The sequence below is a fragment of the Malania oleifera genome, chromosome 5 (genome assembly GCF_029873635.1).
Source record: "Malania oleifera isolate guangnan ecotype guangnan chromosome 5, ASM2987363v1, whole genome shotgun sequence".
Taxonomy (NCBI): Eukaryota; Viridiplantae; Streptophyta; class Magnoliopsida; order Santalales; family Ximeniaceae; genus Malania; species Malania oleifera.
Genome location: NC_080421.1, coordinates 65,167,357 through 65,188,421, shown reverse-complemented (window position 1 = coordinate 65,188,421; position 21,065 = coordinate 65,167,357). Strand labels below are relative to the sequence as shown.

General features: G+C 35.8%; 1 protein-coding gene across 12 annotated transcripts in view; it reads right to left on the bottom strand.

The window, feature by feature from the left end:
• LOC131155565 (uncharacterized) overlaps positions 1–18,518 on the bottom strand; it is a 33,600-nt gene extending 15,082 nt beyond the window's left edge. For 9 of the 12 annotated variants that reach the window (XR_009136844.1, XR_009136847.1, XR_009136846.1 and 6 more), the window contains exons 1-5: positions 18,118–18,513; positions 13,661–13,810; positions 11,513–11,727; positions 11,321–11,391; positions 11,048–11,210 (exon numbers count right to left, since the gene is read on the bottom strand). Coding sequence is in view for 3 of the 12 variants with exons in the window: in XM_058108784.1 (XP_057964767.1) it covers positions 11,048–11,210; positions 11,321–11,391; positions 11,513–11,727; positions 13,661–13,810; positions 18,118–18,469 (951 nt within the window). In the remaining 9 variants the exon portion in view is untranslated. Of the gene's footprint in view, positions 1–11,047; positions 11,211–11,320; positions 11,392–11,512; positions 11,728–13,660; positions 13,811–18,117 lie in introns of all 12 variants that reach the window. The other 3 variants (XR_009136848.1, XM_058108786.1, XM_058108787.1) reach the window with 2 other exon arrangements.
• Between the last annotated feature and the right edge of the window lie 2,547 nt (positions 18,519–21,065).

Here is a 21,065-nt window from a genome sequence, read left to right as displayed (position 1 = left end):
ATACTCCTAGCATATTCCATGGGAAAATGAAGAACAAAAGAAGAAGACATGTTCATTTTTATTTGTACTTGCATTTAGTCTTTTTATATTTTTGGGTTGTAATAATGTAAATCTCTGCATGATATGATGCTAAGCTCAAAATGGCCAAAGACTGACCTTAGGGTACCCAACACAGTAAAAGAAAAACATTTTTCTTAATAGCCAAAATCACACAAAAGGTATTAAAATGTTTTAAGTTCAAAATAGGGCAAAACCTTAAGTTTTTAACTGTCTCCGATCGACCGGCCTTCTCTAGTTTTAAAAGCCTCAGCTGACCAACCATGCCCAGAGGGCAAAATTGAAATTTTAATAACCTCAGTCGATTGGCCTGTTTTATACATAAAGCCCTCAGCTAACCACCATTCTTATATAGGCCAGATCTACATGCCTTGGCCGACCGGCCAAATTAGTTCAAAAGGGCCCTCAGCCGACTGGTCACCAAGACCGGTAGACCGGCCCTAGATCTCAGTCGACTGAACCTATGAATGGAAAGTCGCCCAGGCAAGCCGACCGACCCTTTCCTCGGCCAACCAAACCCATTTTAAAATTTGAAATTCTTGTGTGGTCAGCCGACCAGCACTAGCACCAGTCGACCGAACCTCTCGGGTCTTGGTAATTTCCAACGCTTAAACACGGTTAAATTTTAATTAAACAAATTTCAAAATACCAACCGTGTCCCCAAACGGTCATATTTTCAAGAAGTCCATAAATACCCCTTTCATTAGCTTGATTAGTGACTTTGATTAATTTCAAAATTCTCTCAAATCTTTTCTTAATCAATATTCCCCCATATTCATTTTTATTTCAAAAATCTTTTTGGGGTAAAGTTTTTTCACTCTCTCCAAACTCTCTTTTACTCATTCATTCACTTGAAAAATCATTTTTGAAAGAGAGCATTTATTTAGGGCATTCACATCATCAAAAGCATTTTACTCTCATTAAATCTTTTATTGTTTTAAAATCATTCTTGAGAGTAAATCTTGGTTCTCTCCACATTGTTTTTCTTTGATAAATATTTTCGTGGAGAAATTTGTATAGGTTATGAATCTTTGCATATTCATTGTAAGATTTACAAGCTCACTTTTGTTTGCTGGCATAAATCTTTTTAAGCTAAAAACCCTAGTTTCTCTGGTTATTCCTTGAAAAATATTTTTGGGAAAATATTTTATTAGGGTCCAAATCTTTGAAGCATTTATCATATACATCGTTTTCAAAGATTGCAAAACTATTTTGAGAAAAACACCCTTATTCTCTTTGAGCTTATTTCATATCATACGAGAGTGCATTCTTAAGCTTTACTGTGTAAATCTCTGCTTGCATTTAAAAGCATGTATTATGTACGAAAAATTGTTTTATGTACTGATTGGATTCAACCCGTAAATTTAACTGAGTAGTCTCTGCCCCGTAAGGAAAACCGGTTTGGTTCAGCCCAGTAAATTGAACTGGAGTGTCTCTGCCCAGTAAGGGATACCAGTTGGCCTCAGCCTGGTAATTGAGCTAGGGTATTTCTCACCCCGTAAGGAGAGGTTGTATGGTTGTGGCTCAACCCTATGAATGTGAGTTGGGGGAGGAAAGGTTGTAACGGTTTCTGCTCCACCCGTTAAGTGAGCAAGATTAGTGGAATCCTTGGGGGACATACCCAAGGCGGGGACGTAGGCTGGTTTGGCCGAACCTGGATAACAAATCCTATGTGTGTCTCTCTCTCTATCTCATTTAATATCCGCACTTTAAATTCAGTTTGTGTATGCTTGTTCATTTATGGTTATAACTATCTTGCATGCACACATATTTAATTTAAATGAGATATGCAACATACGTGTATGTCAGCACACATAGCTTATATATTTCACATACACGCTTAAAATCTTAAATGGGATATGATGAGTTTGTTGTATGCAAATATTTAATTTGCAGAGAATGTCATATATGTTTTAAATATTTGCATACTTGATTTATTAGGGGAGTTGAGATTGCTTAGAAAGACCCTAGGTTGAGAAATACTGTTCATGATTTGAATTAAACCTAGGAATATTTTTTAATACCCAATTCAACCCCCCCCCCCCCCCCCCTCTCCTTGGGATCACACCATTCCTATCAGATTTTTCCAATTCAGTTTCAATTCAAAGTTTTCAATTTTCCAGTTAACAATTCAGTTTCGGTTTGGTCCATTCAATAACCATGGTTAATCGAACCAAAATAATACATAATAAATATATATAAAGATACTTCTTTATATAGTAAAAGGAAGTATATTAGATTGAGAAAACAAAGTTACAAAGTAAGGGGATAAGAAATCTACCAAAAAATAAATAAAAAGAAAATACAGAAAAGAAATAAAAAAGAAAAAACAACAAATAAAAAAGAGCAATTAACTAAGAAAATCCCTTTTCAATCCCTTTCCATCATAATTCACCGAGCACTTAAGATTTGCTAGCTCCCTTTGACCCTTCTTCTTTTTGTACTTTTTTTTAGAATAATTCTTCGCTTTGCACTAGCCCCCAACAAATCGCACTTCTATTCCTCCAGCATCACACATTTTAAAATCCAATTTATCCAATATCTCTTGGGCTTCTAAATCCTTCCCCGGAATCAACTCCATTGGTGTAGGTAAAATTCCATCATTGCATTACATCTTATTACCCAATCCATTGTTTCCAAAACTAGAAACCCTCTTCAGTCCTTCCAGTAGGGCTGCATGAACATATGATAGGTCCCCCCGATCATCACAGGAATCAGAAACATAACCATATTGTTCTCGAATCTCATCCAACAACAAATCCCCACACCCAAACTCACTTATGTCAGCACTATCATTATCTGAAAAACCTATATCCTTCCTCTTACCTAGTGCATCCTCCACGATACTCAACTCCGCTGCACCTTATCACACCAGATTTCTCTCTTCTATTCATATATTTTCTTCATTCTGGCACCCATCAGCGCATCCTTCCAACGAGCGTAAACCTTGGGTCCCATATATTTTTCAGAATTAAAACCTAAAACATCAGACTTTTTTACCCAATCCATCTTCTATTTTTCTATTTCTCCTGGATATACCAGCTTTTAACCCCTCTGCGAAACCCAAATCAACCAACAATCTGATGCTTTTGTTATTATCGTCAATTTCTTCCCAACTTGACCTCGAAACCATGCTAAAATCATCCTGATGACATACTGATTGCTGAATCCCTTTTTGTTTGTCTTGAAGAACTGAAAAGGGAGTTCGGATTTCATTAACTGGCTGTGTATCCACCTCCTCTTTATCAGACTTCTTCGATTAGCCAGGGAAATGGACCATATTTGATGATAGGATCAGGCATGGGAGGGGCCTGGATGTCCATAACCTTGCATTGGGCCTCCTTAGAGGCAAGACCCAACAAAGTATTCCCCTGCTGGGGGAGATCCCTCTTTAGAAACCAAAGAGAATAGCCTTATTATTAAAACATTGGGCCTGTTCCATTAAATGGCCGAAATTCGCAACAAAAAGAAAAACAAAGATGGCCCACCTTTCTCACATACCTGGCCCAACTCCAAAATGAGAGCCAGCTGTCTTAGCTCAACCTTCTTACCCTTGTCTTCCACGATTGCAACCCTAGCAACCTCTTTCGCACTTGCAGTGACTACCAGAGACCTGCGCACTACCTCCTCATAGATATTCTCCTCTAGACGAGCAACTAGAGTCACTGGTCCAGATTCCTTCAATTGCAAATCTCCCCCATGCCGACGACATAAGTTCTCTGATTTTGTACTGCTTACACAGCCTTCACCTACCTTCTCTTCAGAAACCACCTGCCTCCATAATTTGGGAGCTGTCGAGCTTGCAGCGCCTGCTCCTTCAAGATTGGGATGAAACTCGAACTCAAAAAACACATCTGTAAAGCTTCGCCATCCAATTCCATTACACCTCCAGGAATGAACATCAAGAAATTCTTCCCTTTCCCCCTCAGCCCTAGCTCCAAAAAAATTTCCCCACCCTCATCCATCTAATTGCCATCCAGCAAAGAATATTTCCTTTTTGAATATTTCTGGATCCCCTACCGAGCTGAACAAAAGTTAACAATCCTTCAGCAACCCATGAAGCTGCCTCCTTTAAATGTTCAATCCACATATTGCAAGAAATGTCGTTCTCAAGCATGCACAAAAATGGGGTTTCGCCCTCCTCCAGACTCAGCTTGAAGAATTTCCCTTCGATCTGCACCAAAGGCCTTAGTATCAACTATTCGGACAGCCATAATCGAATTCATGTGAAGAGGGAGTTGTTTCAAAAGAGCAAGAGAAACGCATTGCAAGAGCAAACGAGAATTAATCAACGATGACCTTAAGTTTTAAATCTGACTTTCTTGGCATAGGGCCAATAAAATCCAAAAAAAAAACCAACTTTTTACTGGCTAGAATAAACTTCACGGTATCTTATTTTTATGCTCATTTTCCATATATTAAAATACATCTTTATATTATGTAATTATATATTACATAATATTTAATAATTTAGGAAAAAATGTTACTTTTCAATAACAATTTAGAGCTTAGGTTGGATACTTTTAGGTTTCTTTAAAAAAAATTAGAATTTGGATTAATGAATTTTGTTTATCTTCAATTCCTGAATGGATGTTTTCAAGCTTATGTAGGATGCTAATTTAAAGTACACAAATTCAAGACTTCTTATTGATGCTAAAATTTTAACGTTTGAATTTTAAAATTTAAAGGTTGATTATAAAACTTTAGAATTTTAAATTGGATACAATTGGTTTAGTTTCGATTAACCATTATATATAGACCTAAAAATTGGTTAACCATTTGAAATGGTTCAGTTTTTTGTCGTAATTTTTAGCAAACCAAATTTTTGGTTTGGTTAGCGGTTCAAGGGGCCCAAACCATGCCCCAGCCCTATTGGCAGCCAGGGCAGCTTGCCAGGAAATCTTCCATGACCCAAACGACTGGCATTGCCATGTACCATGCTCCAAACAGCCTGTCTACATGACGATCTCAATCTCTCCTCTCTCTTGTGGCAAAATTGTTTCATGCAACGCAAAGAGGAGCCTGACCTAAAACCAAAACTGCCAACAATACCTACTTGCCATTGTGATGGTGGCTGTTATTTTTCGGCTACAGCAACTCTCTCTTCTCTCTCTCTCTCATGTGATTTACCACGCCAAGGGTTGGGGATTCAGTTTTCTAAGTCTAGTAAGACTACTGCACGCAGACCACATGGTTCAAATTATGGTCAACCAATTTCCTCTCTATATGCATAAACTTCCTCTCTCAATTTATCTCACATGCATCAACTTTCTCTCTCCACTTTCTCTCTCTAAAACATGCATCAACACACTACTCATTTTCTCTTTGAAACGCATGCACAAACTCTCTTTCTTCACTTTCTCTCTCTAAAATGCATGCATCAACTTTCTCTTTTCACTTGCTCTCTCTAAAGTGTATGCATCAAACTCTCTCTCACTCTTTCTCACTAAAACAGGTGCACAAACTCTCTCTCCTCACTTTCTATCTCTAAAACATGCACCAACTTTCTCTCTTTAAAACATGCACCAACTTTCTCTCTCTAAAATGCATGTATCAACTCAACAAAGCAAGAGCAACAAAGAAGGAAAAAGAAGAAGAAAGATAAGGAGAAACATTCAATCCCACTACCATGGTCTTAAATTTCCACGAAATTGTCAACATTTCCATCGAAATTTCCCATTTCCATCGCCCTTGAAATTGAAATGGCAATAGATTTTCATCTTACATAATTTCTGTCAAAATTTCAACAAATAATCAAAAATTTATCAAAATTTCAAAATTTTAACTATAGAATGAAATTTCCTCAAAATTCAAATGAGAGATTTAGGAGCGAAGTGAAATTTCTCTTGATTAATTTCATTTTTTAATTGAAACAATAGATTATTACGATTTACGAGAACTTCTCAAATTATATGAAAAATAAACTTACAACAAAATTTTATGTAAACATTCATTTCTAAATTATCATTATTTGTATAATTAATAATATTTAAATGATTTATGAATTTCATTTGTATTAATTGAATATGTTTTGTTGGCCTAACAAGGCTTTCATATCTTGTTTTGATGGTACAAATAAAGGATGGTTTAACTAATTTGTGTTCAAGCGATGAGATTTCAGGAACTCTAAAATGACAAGTTCAAAAAGATCAAGAAAGAATGACCAAAGATCACCAAGTGCTTAAAGTAATACTATATTTACAAAGTGATCAAGAGGAAGCTCAAGGAGACTCAAGAAAGTTAAAGCAAATACAGCTCAAAGAATGATCAAATTCAGAGAAAAAGAAAGGAGATTCATGAAGACTTCAAAGATCAAAAGAGTTTTTAAGTTTTAGAAAGCTTCATGTAAGTACTTCAATTCTAAATATCATTTTGGATGAGATGAAGCTCGTTAGGGGATAAAATGGACTTAGAGACCTTATTTTAAAAACCCCAGAAATATATTTTTAGATGTAAGAAAGTAAGAAAGTCAATAGTTTTGAGAATTGAATAGAAAAACAGTTTTTTGTTTGTCCAAGCAACTAAAGTGAAAGTTCCGGCGCCTGAAGAATTTCCTTAGGCAACTGAAGATTAAGTACAGGCACCTGAAGACTTTTCTGAAAGAATTTTGGAGAGACGGTATAGCCTCAAGCGACTGAAGTAGGACCTCAGGCACCTGACCCTGTTTTCAATAGAAAAAATAAAACAATGGGATGAAGGCTCAGGCAACTGAACCTATGGTTCAGGCGATCGAACCTCGATAACGGTCATATTTTTTAAATATTTTGATTTCAAATCTAAATTACTTGCGCCCCAAACTTTCTAACAACTTGGGGCATACTCCAAGTAATCTTGGGCAGCACGAATTTGACTCTTACTAAGCCTATAAATACATGGTTTATAAAATCAAAATTTAACCAAGAATTGAAAACATCTCTCAAAGCTCTCTTGCTCTCAAAGCTTTCTTGCCTATTGAATTGCTGCTAATCAACTGTGATTATTCTGAGTTACTGACTTCTTCTCTGAGCAAAAGTGCTGAGTTCTTGACTCTTATCAAGAGAAGAATACCGGTGATATAATTCTTGAGCTTCATTCTTCATTCTTTAGATATTTTGATTGAAATATATTAGTGATTTCATATTGTACTAACCAGCTCTATCTGAGAGCATTCTTTGTACACACATATTTGATTTTCTTCTCGTAGTTTTTGACGGTTCAAGGTTGTTTGGATCGTTGGACCAAACGTGGGGTATCGCTTGGAGAGGTGGCTCTACCCTTAAGGAGGCTTGTAATGGTTTGTTCTGCCCGAAAAGGAACGATATAGTCGAAACCTTAAGTGGTATTGGCCTAAGGCGAGGACGTAGGCTGGGGATAAGCCAAACCTCGTAAAAAATCTCGGTCTCACTCTTAACCTTTCTCTTTATTTTCTGCATATATAAATTGTGTGGTGTGTACTCAGAGTGCAGGAAGCCAAAACCGAGAGTGAGAATACTTTTGACATAAGAAAGTACGTTAATCTTTGCAGAAACCTTAAAGGGAGTATGTTGATCGTTTGCGGAAATCTTAGATGAAAGAAAGCAAACAAATTTCATTCTTAACAGGGCTTGAATCAAATATCCACAGGGCTGTAATCAAACTCTGCTTTTGAGTGTTTGGAATCAACAAAAAGTGCTACAGCTTGTTTATTGTGTATGTTTGGATTATTTGTTTGTTATTTGCTTGTGTTGAGATTGAGTGTGGTTTGTGGATTGGTTAAACACCTAAGCATTATTGTGTGATTGATAAATTAACAAAAAGGTTGTGAATTCATAAATAATTTATAAAGAAAATTTTAATAACCCAATTCACACCCCCCCCCCCTCTTGGGACTACATCTTAATTTTCATGTTTAATGCACATTATCTTACAAATATGTTTGATGCACATATTATATTACAACTTTTCCACCTCATACACAACATATGTATTTAAATTGTAATATACTAGTCATAGAACTTATATTATTATGCCTATTAACCATTTCTAAAGTTTTATAAAAGAATTCCATGCTTTACAACTAATTTCCTATTTTTTCAAATCAACGAAATTGACATCAAAATCAAAATTTTTGTTGAAATTTCCATGCTTTTGGTGCTTCAAAATTAGAGTCGAATTTGAAATTTAACACCTTGTCCTCTACAAATTAGTGCACAAGCATGAGTTTGCATAGAGATGATAACTTTGAACTAATGCCTTGTCTTCATACAATCAACACAAACACAACACCATGTCAATGAATTGTCAAAGAATGTATCAAATGACACATGAATCATTATGAACACAAGAAATACCTTGCTCGGATGCAAATTCAAGAAGCAAGAACTCCTAAGAACATGCTCTCTCCTTCATTAAGCTATGCCCCAGGCTTTAGCACTTACGCTTCCTCTTCCCAGGACTAGTTGTGTGCCCTCAAGGTTTGTCTTACACCCTTCTCTCTTGTTGAGGTTTCCTCCTCCCTAAACTTGTTGTCTCTAGGTTTTCTCCTTTGCTCCCCAATTGCAAGATCCCTTTCTCCTCTATGGTCCTCTTCTACCACATCCCCCCCCCCCCCCTCTTTTTTTTTTTTTCTACAATCCTCAAACCTCCCTTTTTATAGACCTTAAGGGTTGGCCTTTGCCCAAATACCTCCATTTTTAAAAGTTTCCCTAAGATAGAAGGGTCTTCCTCAGTTGTCCTAAAGGGGTATTTGGGCACAACACTCGCCCTATTCTAAGTAAGAAAAGGCTAATCAGATTAGTAATACCCTCCTATCCCAATAGAAGGGTGAATCAAACCCAAAAATGTGGAATTGAAGCATGAAACTAGCCCAAACCAATATGCTCACTAAAGTTTAGGGGAAGTTAGGGAATCCTTCTTGGATTGTTTTCACTTTGTTTTTTGCTCATTATTTGCTCAAGTAATCAAGAACTTACCCAATTTGATTAAATTGATCCCAAACAAAACACGGTGTCAACAAAAAAGCGGAAAGCTTTGTCTCTCATTCCCCTTGCCGTCTTTTGGTGTGTGTAGAGAGAAATAAATAAGAGAGCATTTGAAGGATCAGCTATGCTTGCATGTTATTAAAAATCATGGATTGCCACTATTTAGTGGATTGTTTTTTATGGACTCTTGCAATTTTTTATATTTTTTATGCTCTGGTCTCTTATTTTTCATCCTCATAGGAGGGCACTGTTGGGATTTCCACTTTCTTAGGAATCTTGAGGAAAAAGAACTTGATGAGCTAATCACTGCGTTGAAAGTTTTGGAATCTTGTGTTTCTCACTCGGAGAGTGATTCTAGGGTCTGGTTAGGGATTTCCTAAGGTTCATGTTCATCTAAATCTTTTTTTATTCATTTGTTAAAAACCTTCAACAATCAACCTCAGTTCTTCTTGGAATAATGTCATTTGGGAGGCCAATGTTCCTTTTGAGACGAGGGCATTTATTTAAATCCTTTTTCCTTCATCTGTCAAAACGTTCAACCCCCACTACCTATTGGAATAATGTCATTTGGAAGGCTAAGGGTACTTTTAAGATCAGGCATTTATTGGGACTTTTGGCTCTTAAACAAGATTAATACAAATGATTTCTTGCAGGTAAGGAGGCCTTATAAGGTGATCAGTCCAGATATCTAAGTAATGTGCTTAGAGTCAAATGAAACCAAGGTGCATCTCTTTTTTCATTGTTGAGCAGCACCCGAAAATGATGGTCCACTCCATTCTGAATTTATCAATGTTTTAAAAGGCGTTCTTGAGCTTGATGCGTTTTGGGCCTAAAATGCCCTATGGTGTTAGTGGAAATGCGTTATTCCTAAAAGGCGTACGCCTCAGGTGTAAAGTCTCGCCTTTTTACGCCTCAAATGCCAAGGCGTACGCCTTTCGGGATTCTTGGTTTATAACATAAATTAAACAGGGCAGAACCCAGAATGCATCGAAAGCCCTACCCTACCTCTCTCCCACCAAGCTTCCTCTGTTCTGCTCCCTCGGCAAAGCCTCCAGCGAGTCTTCTCCTCGACAATAGCCTCTGCTCTCTCTCCGACGATTCCTCCAACACCTCCTTTCTCTCTGACAACTCAACGGCTGCTTCCAACGATTCCTCCAAGATTCTTGTCTCTCTATGACGAGTTGATGTTCCCTTCCAAACTCTGATCTGCCTCTGACGACTCCTTCTGATGTATTTTTTCCCTTCAACGAACCCTTCGGAGCTGTCGTCTCTCTGCAGCGACCCTCTGCAGTCTCTCGCCTCCATCTGCAACCCTCTCGTACTCTCTGCCACTGTGTTGGCTGCAGCTGGCTTTGAAATTAGAATCTTGAGACATTTTTAATTTGGCTTGTTCTTATGGCTCATGCTTATTTTTTTAATATATATTGTTTTTTTTTGTTAGTTAAAACTTAAAATTGGCCTATATGATATTTAAAAATTATGTTTTATATTTTTCTCTATTATTTTAAAATTTTTCATATTTTTTTATTACATATAAATTGATTTTATTTACTAATTATTTAAAAGAATATAGTACGCCTTAAGGCTTGCGCCTCGCCTCACGGAGGGTAAAACACCTCGCCTTACGCCTTCACCTTTTAAAACACTGGTATCATGGAGAGTTTCTTTGGTGCAAATTCAAAACAATGTAAGAAATATAATGCATCCTTCATATCATTAATTGGTTATTTATTCAAAAAAGAAAGCAATAACTTCTTACGTTAGATTCCACAAGAACCACCTAAATTATTACACAACACTACGCATGTGCCTTCTGCATATTTGACAAATAATTATGGGAAAAAATGCTTAACAGGAGTTCCTTCCTCAATATCTTTCAACAAATCAAATACAAGAACAATTGCACCATCCAACTTAAAACAATATGTTTAAGGTTAAAATAGTAAAATTAATCCAACAGAATAATCAACTTGAAACTGTACTAAAAATGTTAAATAGCAAAATGGATAAAAATATTACCAGTACGAGACTAATACATCATAAATTTTTACCTTTCGAGGCTTCACAGGCACATCCAACACAATATCTGATCCTCTAATCAGATCATTCATCAAGGACCCAGTCCAGCAACCAGCTGCAACTACAACAGCCTTCTTGCTGTACAAGGTATTCTTAGAAGTTTGAACTGCTTCAACCTCCCCACTGCAACCAGATCTGAGTATGCACAAATTTTAGTAATTGTTTCACTTTCTATAATCCTGTAAAAGAATATTCATTCTTATCCCCATAAACTTCATTCTAAAAGAACAGAAAAATAACAAAACCTTAACAAACGCGTTACTGGGTTATAATAGAACTCTGCATATCGACCTTCTGATGTAAAATGTCTGTTGGCCTACAGATAATCTAAACATACATTAATTATTCCAACAAGAAAATGGCAGATTCTTGAAAATGGAGAAGGAAAAAAAAATCAAAAATGTTGTTTTAAGTATCAGGTAAAGACTTCAGTATACCTGTTCAAGAAAAGCAACAGTCCGCAGAGCATCCAATTGGCAGTCATCTGGAAGAAAGGCTGCCCCACTCGCAATCCCAACCTTGAGTGCAGGTTCCTTTAAGAGCAAATCACTGCTAGACAAGAATTCAGCTCTCAGCCCAGCTTCACATAGCTGCTTTACCCTCCTTTCTAACATAACCGACTCTTCAAGGTTTCTACCAACTAACATACTACCTATAATAAGCACGTCATACCAGGGTATTACGATATTATTCCCATCATAAAAAAGAGAAATAAATAATATACTACAAAGGACAAACAATGATGAGTTTATCAAGCCAATGTTACTTCACTAATACCTCAGAAATTCATGATTTGGATGGCATAATAATATACATGCCACAGTAGCCCACATTCTAGATAATATATATTTTTTTAGATGACAAAAAAAATCATTAAAAACTAGAAAAGTAAAATAGATGGAGGATAAGGCATCCTCTGCTAAAACAAACAATTAAAATGGTGCTGCCTCCCAATACCTTGAAGGTCAGACAGTGCTAAACCCCCAAAAATTTAAAAAGAATGAGACCAACAAGAAGCTAGAAAATTAACTTTCTCCTTGAAATCTTTGGAAGAGTAATCTGATCGTTGAAAATCCTCGCATTCCTTTCAAGCCGAAGAGTCCAAAAAATGGCATACACAATACAAGTCCATAAAGCTCTCCCTCTTCTACTTTTCCAGAAACCCCAAAATCTCACCAACAAAAAATCCTATACATTTTTGCTGGGCCGCCTCCCCAAAATAGGAAAGCATAGAATCCCAAAGGTATGTCGCCACCCAACAATGGAGAAACAAAATGAGCACTAGTCTCATTTGACTCAAGGCACAGCACAGCACAGCATACACACATTCTAGATAATATTAACCATAACATATTTTCATTCATACAATTTTTAAGCATGCTGTGTTGGCCCAGTTAAAACTCAAGATGGCATGAATTAGGTCAAACATAAAAACTATTCAATTTTTTTAAAATCACAAGCAATTAAATAATCACACACAATGCAGTGCACAAAGATAAAGGACTAGGAAAGGTGCCTCCACTCAAGGATCCTCTATGAGAATTCACTGATCCTCTTAAAGGCAGAGATCAAATCAAATTTACAACTCATTCTCCATGAACCAATGAGGAACACCTTTCCTCCACAAGGATTCAATCCTTGCCACACAATAGACTACTCATCCTCTCTCGGTCTCTCACTAAAGTAGAAAGGTTCTCACGCCAATTACAAAGATAACATTCCCAAGGTATTAAAGAATCCAATAAGAACACAAACCTCTCACAGGTCGAATTAATTAATGAAGAACAAATATGAGTAGCAGGAATGAATCTGTTCCCTGCAGTACACTCTTGTCCTTGCCAATTTGCTCAAGTTCTTCTCTATATTGCATTTTATCTTTCTCAAATGTGTGCCAACACACGTGCATGTGAGTATTCTTCAACAAGTAGTCAGTTGAGGTCAAAAATTTGAATTTCATGCCTATTAAAACCCAAGGCTGTCCAAATCCATCATTTGCTCCAATCTTCAAGTAAAATATTGCCAAAAAAAACAACTTACAGTTATGGTCTGTTTTCTCTTCCAGCAATGTGCATCTTTCATAAGAATTAAGCCTCAAACATTCATGTTCGATGCTTCTTACAGCTGCAAATTCTTTGCTAACTAACATCAAAATCCTTTTTTTTTTCTTTTTTGAAAGTTGAGAAGTGGAAGAACAATATCTTCATGATATCATCAGCGCAGTACAACCTAAAGCTAATTTGGTAATCTACACATATATTCTGATCCCATCAAATTTAAATCTCATGCTACAATAGGTCAATAATATTCTTAAAATATCTTCTTGAACATCTTCATAAAATGACTAAATCTTGATATCCTGTCAGGTGCATTCTTGGAAAAACATTTAAAATAATATCTTCAAAATAACTAAATGAAAATCACATAAGAATTTCTTTATTTCCAACCAGTATTAGTGAACTATGATTAGCCCAATGTGCTCTTTCATTTATGTTAAAAATATGAAGTCAATTCCTTGAAAGTTTAAAATCTGCAAGAAAAAGGGCAGCTCAATACTTCAAAAGGATTAAGTCAAGGAAATAATCTACCAGTCTTCTTCCAGCCCAAAACTTCCAAAGGATTCATGCCTTGCTGTTGTATGCTCTCTGCCAACATCTCCCATAGTCTATGGCTCCTCATGGTAAGCTCCCATTTATCACTCCCAGGGGTTTTGTGTACCATCCAAATATAGCCCTGCCCTATAATCAGCTCAGATGTCAAACAGAAGGCAAACACATCTTACAACTAATCATAGTTTGGGAGGAAAAAAGAAAGAAGTACACATTCAATTCAATGCATGGTTTAAATTTTCATGTTGCAGTTTCAACAGTTTGCATTTATTAGGTAAACGAAAGTTAAAATGGAAAAAAAATGAGTGGGAGGACAACTAATACAGGTTTTCATCAACAATTAAAACAGAGCACACACTGGGTTCTTCAAATCAAAAAAACAAAGAAAAAAAAAAAACTATTTCATTTTACTTGCAACTAAAAAATGCAAAAAATATGTTGCTCAAGTAAATAATAAGTGGTTGAACAATATAAACATCACGGTGCTTTTGTCAAATGCATTTGAAATGGAAAGCCACACCGACAAACCAAACTAACAACCTGCATACAAAAGAACATCAAGAATCATATTCATCAGACAATGCCAAGGATCTCATTAGCTATATTCTTATGGAAATAAGAGACTTAAAATTAATCATCTTCAACCATGTAGGACCCCTATCAAATCAAATATCCTCTCTCTATTCTTGTTCAGTTTATTTATTAGTCAATATATTTCTCTATATCTAGATAATGATTGCCACTCAAAATTATCCATAAAATTATAATTTCAAATGAATTTTAGCAAACCATCTGTTGAGGTAAAATGACCCTTCAATTTTATTGATCAATTTTATTAAGACACATGGCACACAATTAGAGTGGACGCCTGCCCATATTTTCTCAAGCTAGGTTCCCTAAACCTTTATAAATACTTACCTTCCCCACAGGGATAAGGTATGCTCTATCCTAACACCCTAAACCTCCATTCTCCACCTTTCTCCAGGTTACCTTCACTGACATGAGCATTGGCAAGGATTGTGCGAGTTCCTCAAAGACTGGCAAGGAGCTTCCACGTGCTCTTCTTTCTCTTGGTTGTGGGTGACTGTCAACAAGCAGGAAGCATTAAGATTGACAACCAACTTTTTGCACAAACAGATTTGCGTGTCATAGGAGGGTCAAGAAGCATCTTGGAGAATCCACAGCAGTCGCTTTACACTAAGTGAGGCATCACACATAGAGAGAGCAATGACCCAAATAAACAATAATTCATGATTCAATGGTTCCTAGGAAAACCTTCAGAAGTAGAGCCATCACAGAGAGGACCACCCTAGGGCCCTTGTACCTGAGCAAACTTTCAGAGTTTGTTTAGTAATCACAATGGAGGAATCCCACACCCCCTTTGCCCCTAAATTTCCCTACCTCACTTACTTAGACAATACTACAACAACAACAACAAACCAAGCCTTAAATCTCACTAGGTGTTGTCAGCTATATAAATTAAAGAACTAGAATTGAGCACCACTTAGAAAATTGATATTTGTGCTCACAGTTGTCACCAAGAGCACCAGGCTTGCCTGAACCTTTGTCCTCTCCTAGAGGATTTTTTTGAATTCAAGGATTTCTAACCATTCATAGGCTTAACATAAGGGAATATGAAATGTCGATCCCTTCTTCCCTTTAGGTGCATCAGAGACGCAAGGCATTTTCTTTACTCTCCCCTATCTTTCATATTGACTATAAAAGCTATTTATCTTTTAAGAAGATTGATGGAAAAGTTTACAAAAAAGGTAGAGGGACTTGCATATGGTTTTTATTAACCTAGAGTAAGCCTATGATAGAGTACCTAGAGAAGTTCTTTGGCTGGATTTAGAAACGAATGGAGTATGCAGTAGATATATTGAGGTCATTAAGGATATGCCTAATAGAGTCTCGACTAGCGTTAGGACTGTAGGAGGAGAGTCTAGAGAATTTCTAATCATAATAGGTGGACATCAAGGTTCTACTTTGAGCCCTTATCTTTTGGATTTAGTGATGGATGAACTCACTAGGAATATCCAAAATGAGATCCCTTTGTGTACATACCAATGGTTGGTATGACCATAATACACTTACTAACTCACACGTACTAACATAATTCTAGCACATACTAAAAATGCTAAATGACCTAAATAGCCATTAACATGATCCTAGAGTTTTCAATATAATGGCTATGCATCATCCTTCTCAATAAATCAATATTAAAGTAAAAGCTCAAAATCTACCTTGTTTCTGGTGTCATATATCTATGCTTCAAACTCTATTGTTGAAAGAATATCCCTATGGCAATGCCTTCAAGATTCCTCTTTGAGCATTGGGAATTATAGTTGGCAAAACCTAGGGGATTTTAACAAAGTTGGCAATGTTCTTGAATGTGGTTCTTCATTGTTAAGACCAAATTGCTGAATTTAATCAAGAACAATAAACAAAAAAGTAAACACAAACACACAAAGACACACCACATAACGTGGTTCGGCTTCAATGTGAAACCTACGTCCACAGGTGGCAAAGGAAAAATATTCACTATGAACAGCAAGAGATTTCAAGAGTAGTCTCACTCTCACCCAAATCCCAATTACACCCAGGTTCTCTTACACGCACTCTACATAGTTGTAGCTTACAATATTTATAAAATTCCTATGCCTAGCACTCGCTAGACATCAGCAATGTGGGATAAAATAAAAGACACCTCAACATAAGTACTGTGGGACAAATTACAAGATACCTTGATGGGGATCAACATGTCCTACCGATGTCATTTTAAGACATTGTGACACGTGGACGACCTTCAGATGTCCACATTTCCTTTGATGACATGATGACACGTGAACGACCTCCCGATGTTCACATCAGTTCATAATTGTTTGTAGGTTTTTAATGGATTATTTGAAGACTTGTTTTGAAGACCCTATTTGAAGATCCAAGAGAAGTGATGAAGCAAGAAGACCCATGTAGGCCACACACGGTCTTGTGGGCCCCATACATGGCTCCATTGAGCCCAACACGAATTGGGCCTCCCTTTGACATTTTTTTATATTATATTTAATTTGTAATCTTGCAAAACAGCTTACTTGCTTGCATGTGCATGTCTTAGTAAGTTGTTGAGAGTTGTTGACAGTTGTTGGAAGTGTTTAATGCTTTGTCTCCCAGGCTATGCTTATAAATAGTCTTCTCATTGTAAGAACAAAGACATGAAGTTGAAGTTGAAATCAATTTTTAAATATTTTCTAGTTAACAAAGTAATTGACATTTTTTATTAACATTTTAAGTTAAAATTTTTTAATTGTCTACTTATTAAATTATAATAACATTTTAAATTAATATTTGAAATTAACATTTTTAATATATCCTAATTAACGAATAAATTAATATTTATGTTAGTTCAACATTTCAATTAACATTTTTAATATAGTCTAATTAAAAAATTAATTAACATTTTTAATGAACACTTTTAATAAACATTTCAAAAATTGTCCAATTAACAAATGAATCAAAATTTTAGGTAAAATTTTCTGATTAATATCTGTAATTACATTTAGTATTTTTAATGAGAAAACTAAATAATATTTATGTTTATTAGCATTTTTAATTGACCTTTAAATATTGCATGATTAAAAATTTTCAATTAATCTAAGCATTATATAATTAACAAACTAAATAATTATTTTATTTTTTAATTAAAAGTTTCTTGTATATATTTTTAATTAACATTTTAAATATTTTGTAATTAATAAATGAATTAATACTTATATTAATTTAACATTTTAATTGACGTTTTTAACATTTTTTTGTTAAATCATGACTATTATTTTCTAATAGTAAAGAATATTATTATTAATTTATGTTTATGATATTATTTAGCTTAATATTATTTACAATTTTTCATTCCCTGTTTGGAGAGACTTTGGATTTGAAGTTGTATTGAATTTGAATAAAATGTAATATAGAATTGTATTGAAACTTATTCAAATCCACTCAAATCCAATCCAAATCTAAAGTCCAAATCTATACTCCAAAATACAGCAATTATGTCCTAGTTAATAAAAATAGTTTAAATTTAAAATTTTGTCCTAATATGAACACTGGCTACTAATAATAGTTTCAAGTAATCTATGATTAAAAGGCACTGTTTTTTCTTTAAAAAATAGTTTAAAAGTATTTATTGAAATAAGTACTTATTTGAGTGCAAGACAAATAATTTTTTGCAATAATTTTTTTGTAAGTAATTCCAAACTAAACTCTCTGCAATAAATGCTTCTTTAAAAGTGCTTTCAAGCAGGGGGCTAATACCCTTGCAGTTTCAGGGTTTAGTGAAACCTTTGAAAAGATAGGATAATAAATGTAATATTCACAAAGCCTCAGGAGTTTCTGTAATTTAAACTTTTTTCTCCAGCAAGACCAGAATAAAAGATGCCGACCTGCCCCAGTAGCACCGCCACCGGAACACGGCACCGCCGCATCGACCACCGCAACAGATAGATCTGAACCCATCAGCAACTGTCGGGCAATGGTCAACCCAATGATTCCGGCGCCGATCACCACCACATCGAAAGAGTGAGACGCAGGGATCCGACTCGAATTGGAAAGAAATACAGGCTCTTGTCGAGACGTTCGCCATTTCCAGGACGAAAATGAAGAGAGTTTCTCGGAAAATCTGGAGCGGAAAAGGGTGGACTTGAAGTGTAACATGTACGGCAGCTGTGGCCTGAACCCGGGAGATGAAGTGAACCTGGTTAGGTTGGGGTTGGGATTACGGATCGCAGTGGCCATTCTTTCTTTTGCAGTGCGGGTTTATGCTACTCCGAGGACTGAAAAGGTCAACAGCTTGTCGCTATAATTTTGATATTTACACTTTCACCCATAAAATATTCAAAAAATAAATAAATAAGAAGTAACTTTATTTTATTCTTTTTAAGTTCTCTAGATTTCCCATCTAAATGTCAATAATTGGAAATGACAAGTATGTGATGTATTACAAAATGAGATGAACAGGTTTGTTTACATCAAGTTAGTATAATTGATAAAGATTGTTAAAAGTAAAATTGTTTATTGGGTTTTAGTTCTGTTATTATATGCACGTGCTCAACTCTCACCTAAATATATAATAATAATAATAACAAAAGTCTTAAGTTTCACTATGTGGAGGTGATTAAATAAATTTTTCATTGTCAATTTATCCAATTCAAAACATTTTCTTTATTAGAGTAAGGATTATTAAATCCTTTTTTACTACTTTATTTCAAGTTATTTTAGGTCTATACCTACCTTTTTCATATAAAAATCATAACTAACTCACTCTTCCTTACAAGTGTTCTACTTGGTATATTCAACAACAAATGATACTAAAATCAATGCATGTTCCAAGACTCATTTCTTCTTCTTTTATTTTGTTTCAAACAATGCTGAGATAATGTTTGGAAACAATAGATTTTGAAATTTGAATTCGAATGTGTATAGATTTGGATATACCATGTTTTGTGCAAATTCAAATAAATTTAAGTCCAAGTTCGAATTATATGCTTCCAAACGTGAGGTAAGAATGATCTAACTACAAAGAATTGAAACAATCAATCCTCAACTCTTGTGGTCATGGAGAGCTTCCAAATCAATCAAATTTCATACCATTACAATTTAAAAGCCCTTAGGGTACATTGTGTCATCTCTAGAACAATTTTAGATCATATTAAAGCAGGTACAATTTTTAGCTCAAATGTGCAATCCTACCAGCTTGGAGTACCTCATAAGATGAAATAAAAAACAACTCACACTTCACCCCTTGAGCTCCCCATGTCAAAAAAAAATGTTCCAATGATCATGATAGCTTCAACTCCTCGAAGTAGCTCCAGGAGCACATGGTTGAAAAAAAGCCAAAAGAAAGAATTCTTGAAGTCAAAGAAAGTAGTTGAAGGGACAAACCAACTCTAACACTAGCTTCTTCGATGAATCGTCATTGCCTATTGTTAAATTTGGAGGAGAAAGATAAAATATTTATTGATGTACGATCATTGCAAGGATTACAAGGGTATATATATATATATATATATATATATATATATATATATATATATATATATATGAGAGAATTTAAAATTGAAAAGTATATATTTTTCTTAAGTGGTAAGTATATATTATTCTAATACTCCCCCTCAAGTTGGAGCATGGAGATCCGTAATGCCCAACTTGCGTGATGAGTCTTGAAAATGTTCACGACCCAAAGCTTTGGTGAAGATATCGGCAAGCTGATCATGGGAAGGAATATGCTTAGTGGAGAACAAGCCAGCCCGTAACTTTTCACGAACAATATGACAATCGATTTCTATATATTTGGTAAGTTTGTGGAAAACAAGATTTTGGGCAATGTAAAGAGCTGCTTGGTTGTCACAATATAAGAGTATAGGTTGGGAATGCGGTATGCCAAGATCATGTAAAAGAGTTTTGACCCATGTAAGTTCACAGATAGTGGAAGCAAGTGCCTGGTACTCAGCTTCAGCGAAGGAGTGAGAGACTGTATTTTGCTTCTTAGTGCACCAGGAAATTGGACTAGGGCCCAACTGAATGAAAAAACTAGTGGTAGAGCGGCGGGTGAGGGGACAACTAGCCCAATCTGAATCAGAATAGACTGAGACTTGAAGAGTATTGGCAGTAGGAAAAAATAAGTCTTGGTCTGGAGATGTCTTAATATAGCGAAGAACACAGACAGCAGCATCATAATGTGGTTGTCTAGGCTAAAGCATAAATTGACTGAGAACGTTGACTGGAAATACAATGTCGGGACGAGTGATGGTGAGATAGAGCAAATAACCAACGAGTAGCTGAAACGAGCTTGGAACGGAGAGAAAATCACCATCAGTATTATTGAGCTTGAGATTTTGTTCCATGGGAAAGTGTGCAAGACGAGCGCCAAGATGACTGCTATCAATAAGGATGTCAAGAGCATATTTCCATTGTTTAAGAATGATGCTAGTGGGAGAACGAGCAACTTCGAGGCCAAGGAAATATTTCAATTTGCCAAGATCCTTGAGTTTGAACTTTTGAGCAAGCAGGACTTTGAAAGTGCTAATATCGGAAATATCATTGCCTACCACGAGAATGTCATCAACATAAACAAGTATAAGAGTAAAAGACTGACCCCGAGAGCGGGTGAAGAGAGAGTGATTGGCCTAAGATTAGAAGAAACCCTTAACAAGTAAAACAGAAGATAATTTAGAGAACCAATTGCGAGAGGCTTGCTTAAGGCCATAAAGGGATTTCCAAAGATGACAAACACGAGTCTCCCCCTACTTGCAATAACCCGGTGGAGGGAGCATATAAACCTTCTCATCAAGGTCACCATGGAGAAAAGCGTTGTTGACGTCCAATTGAAGGA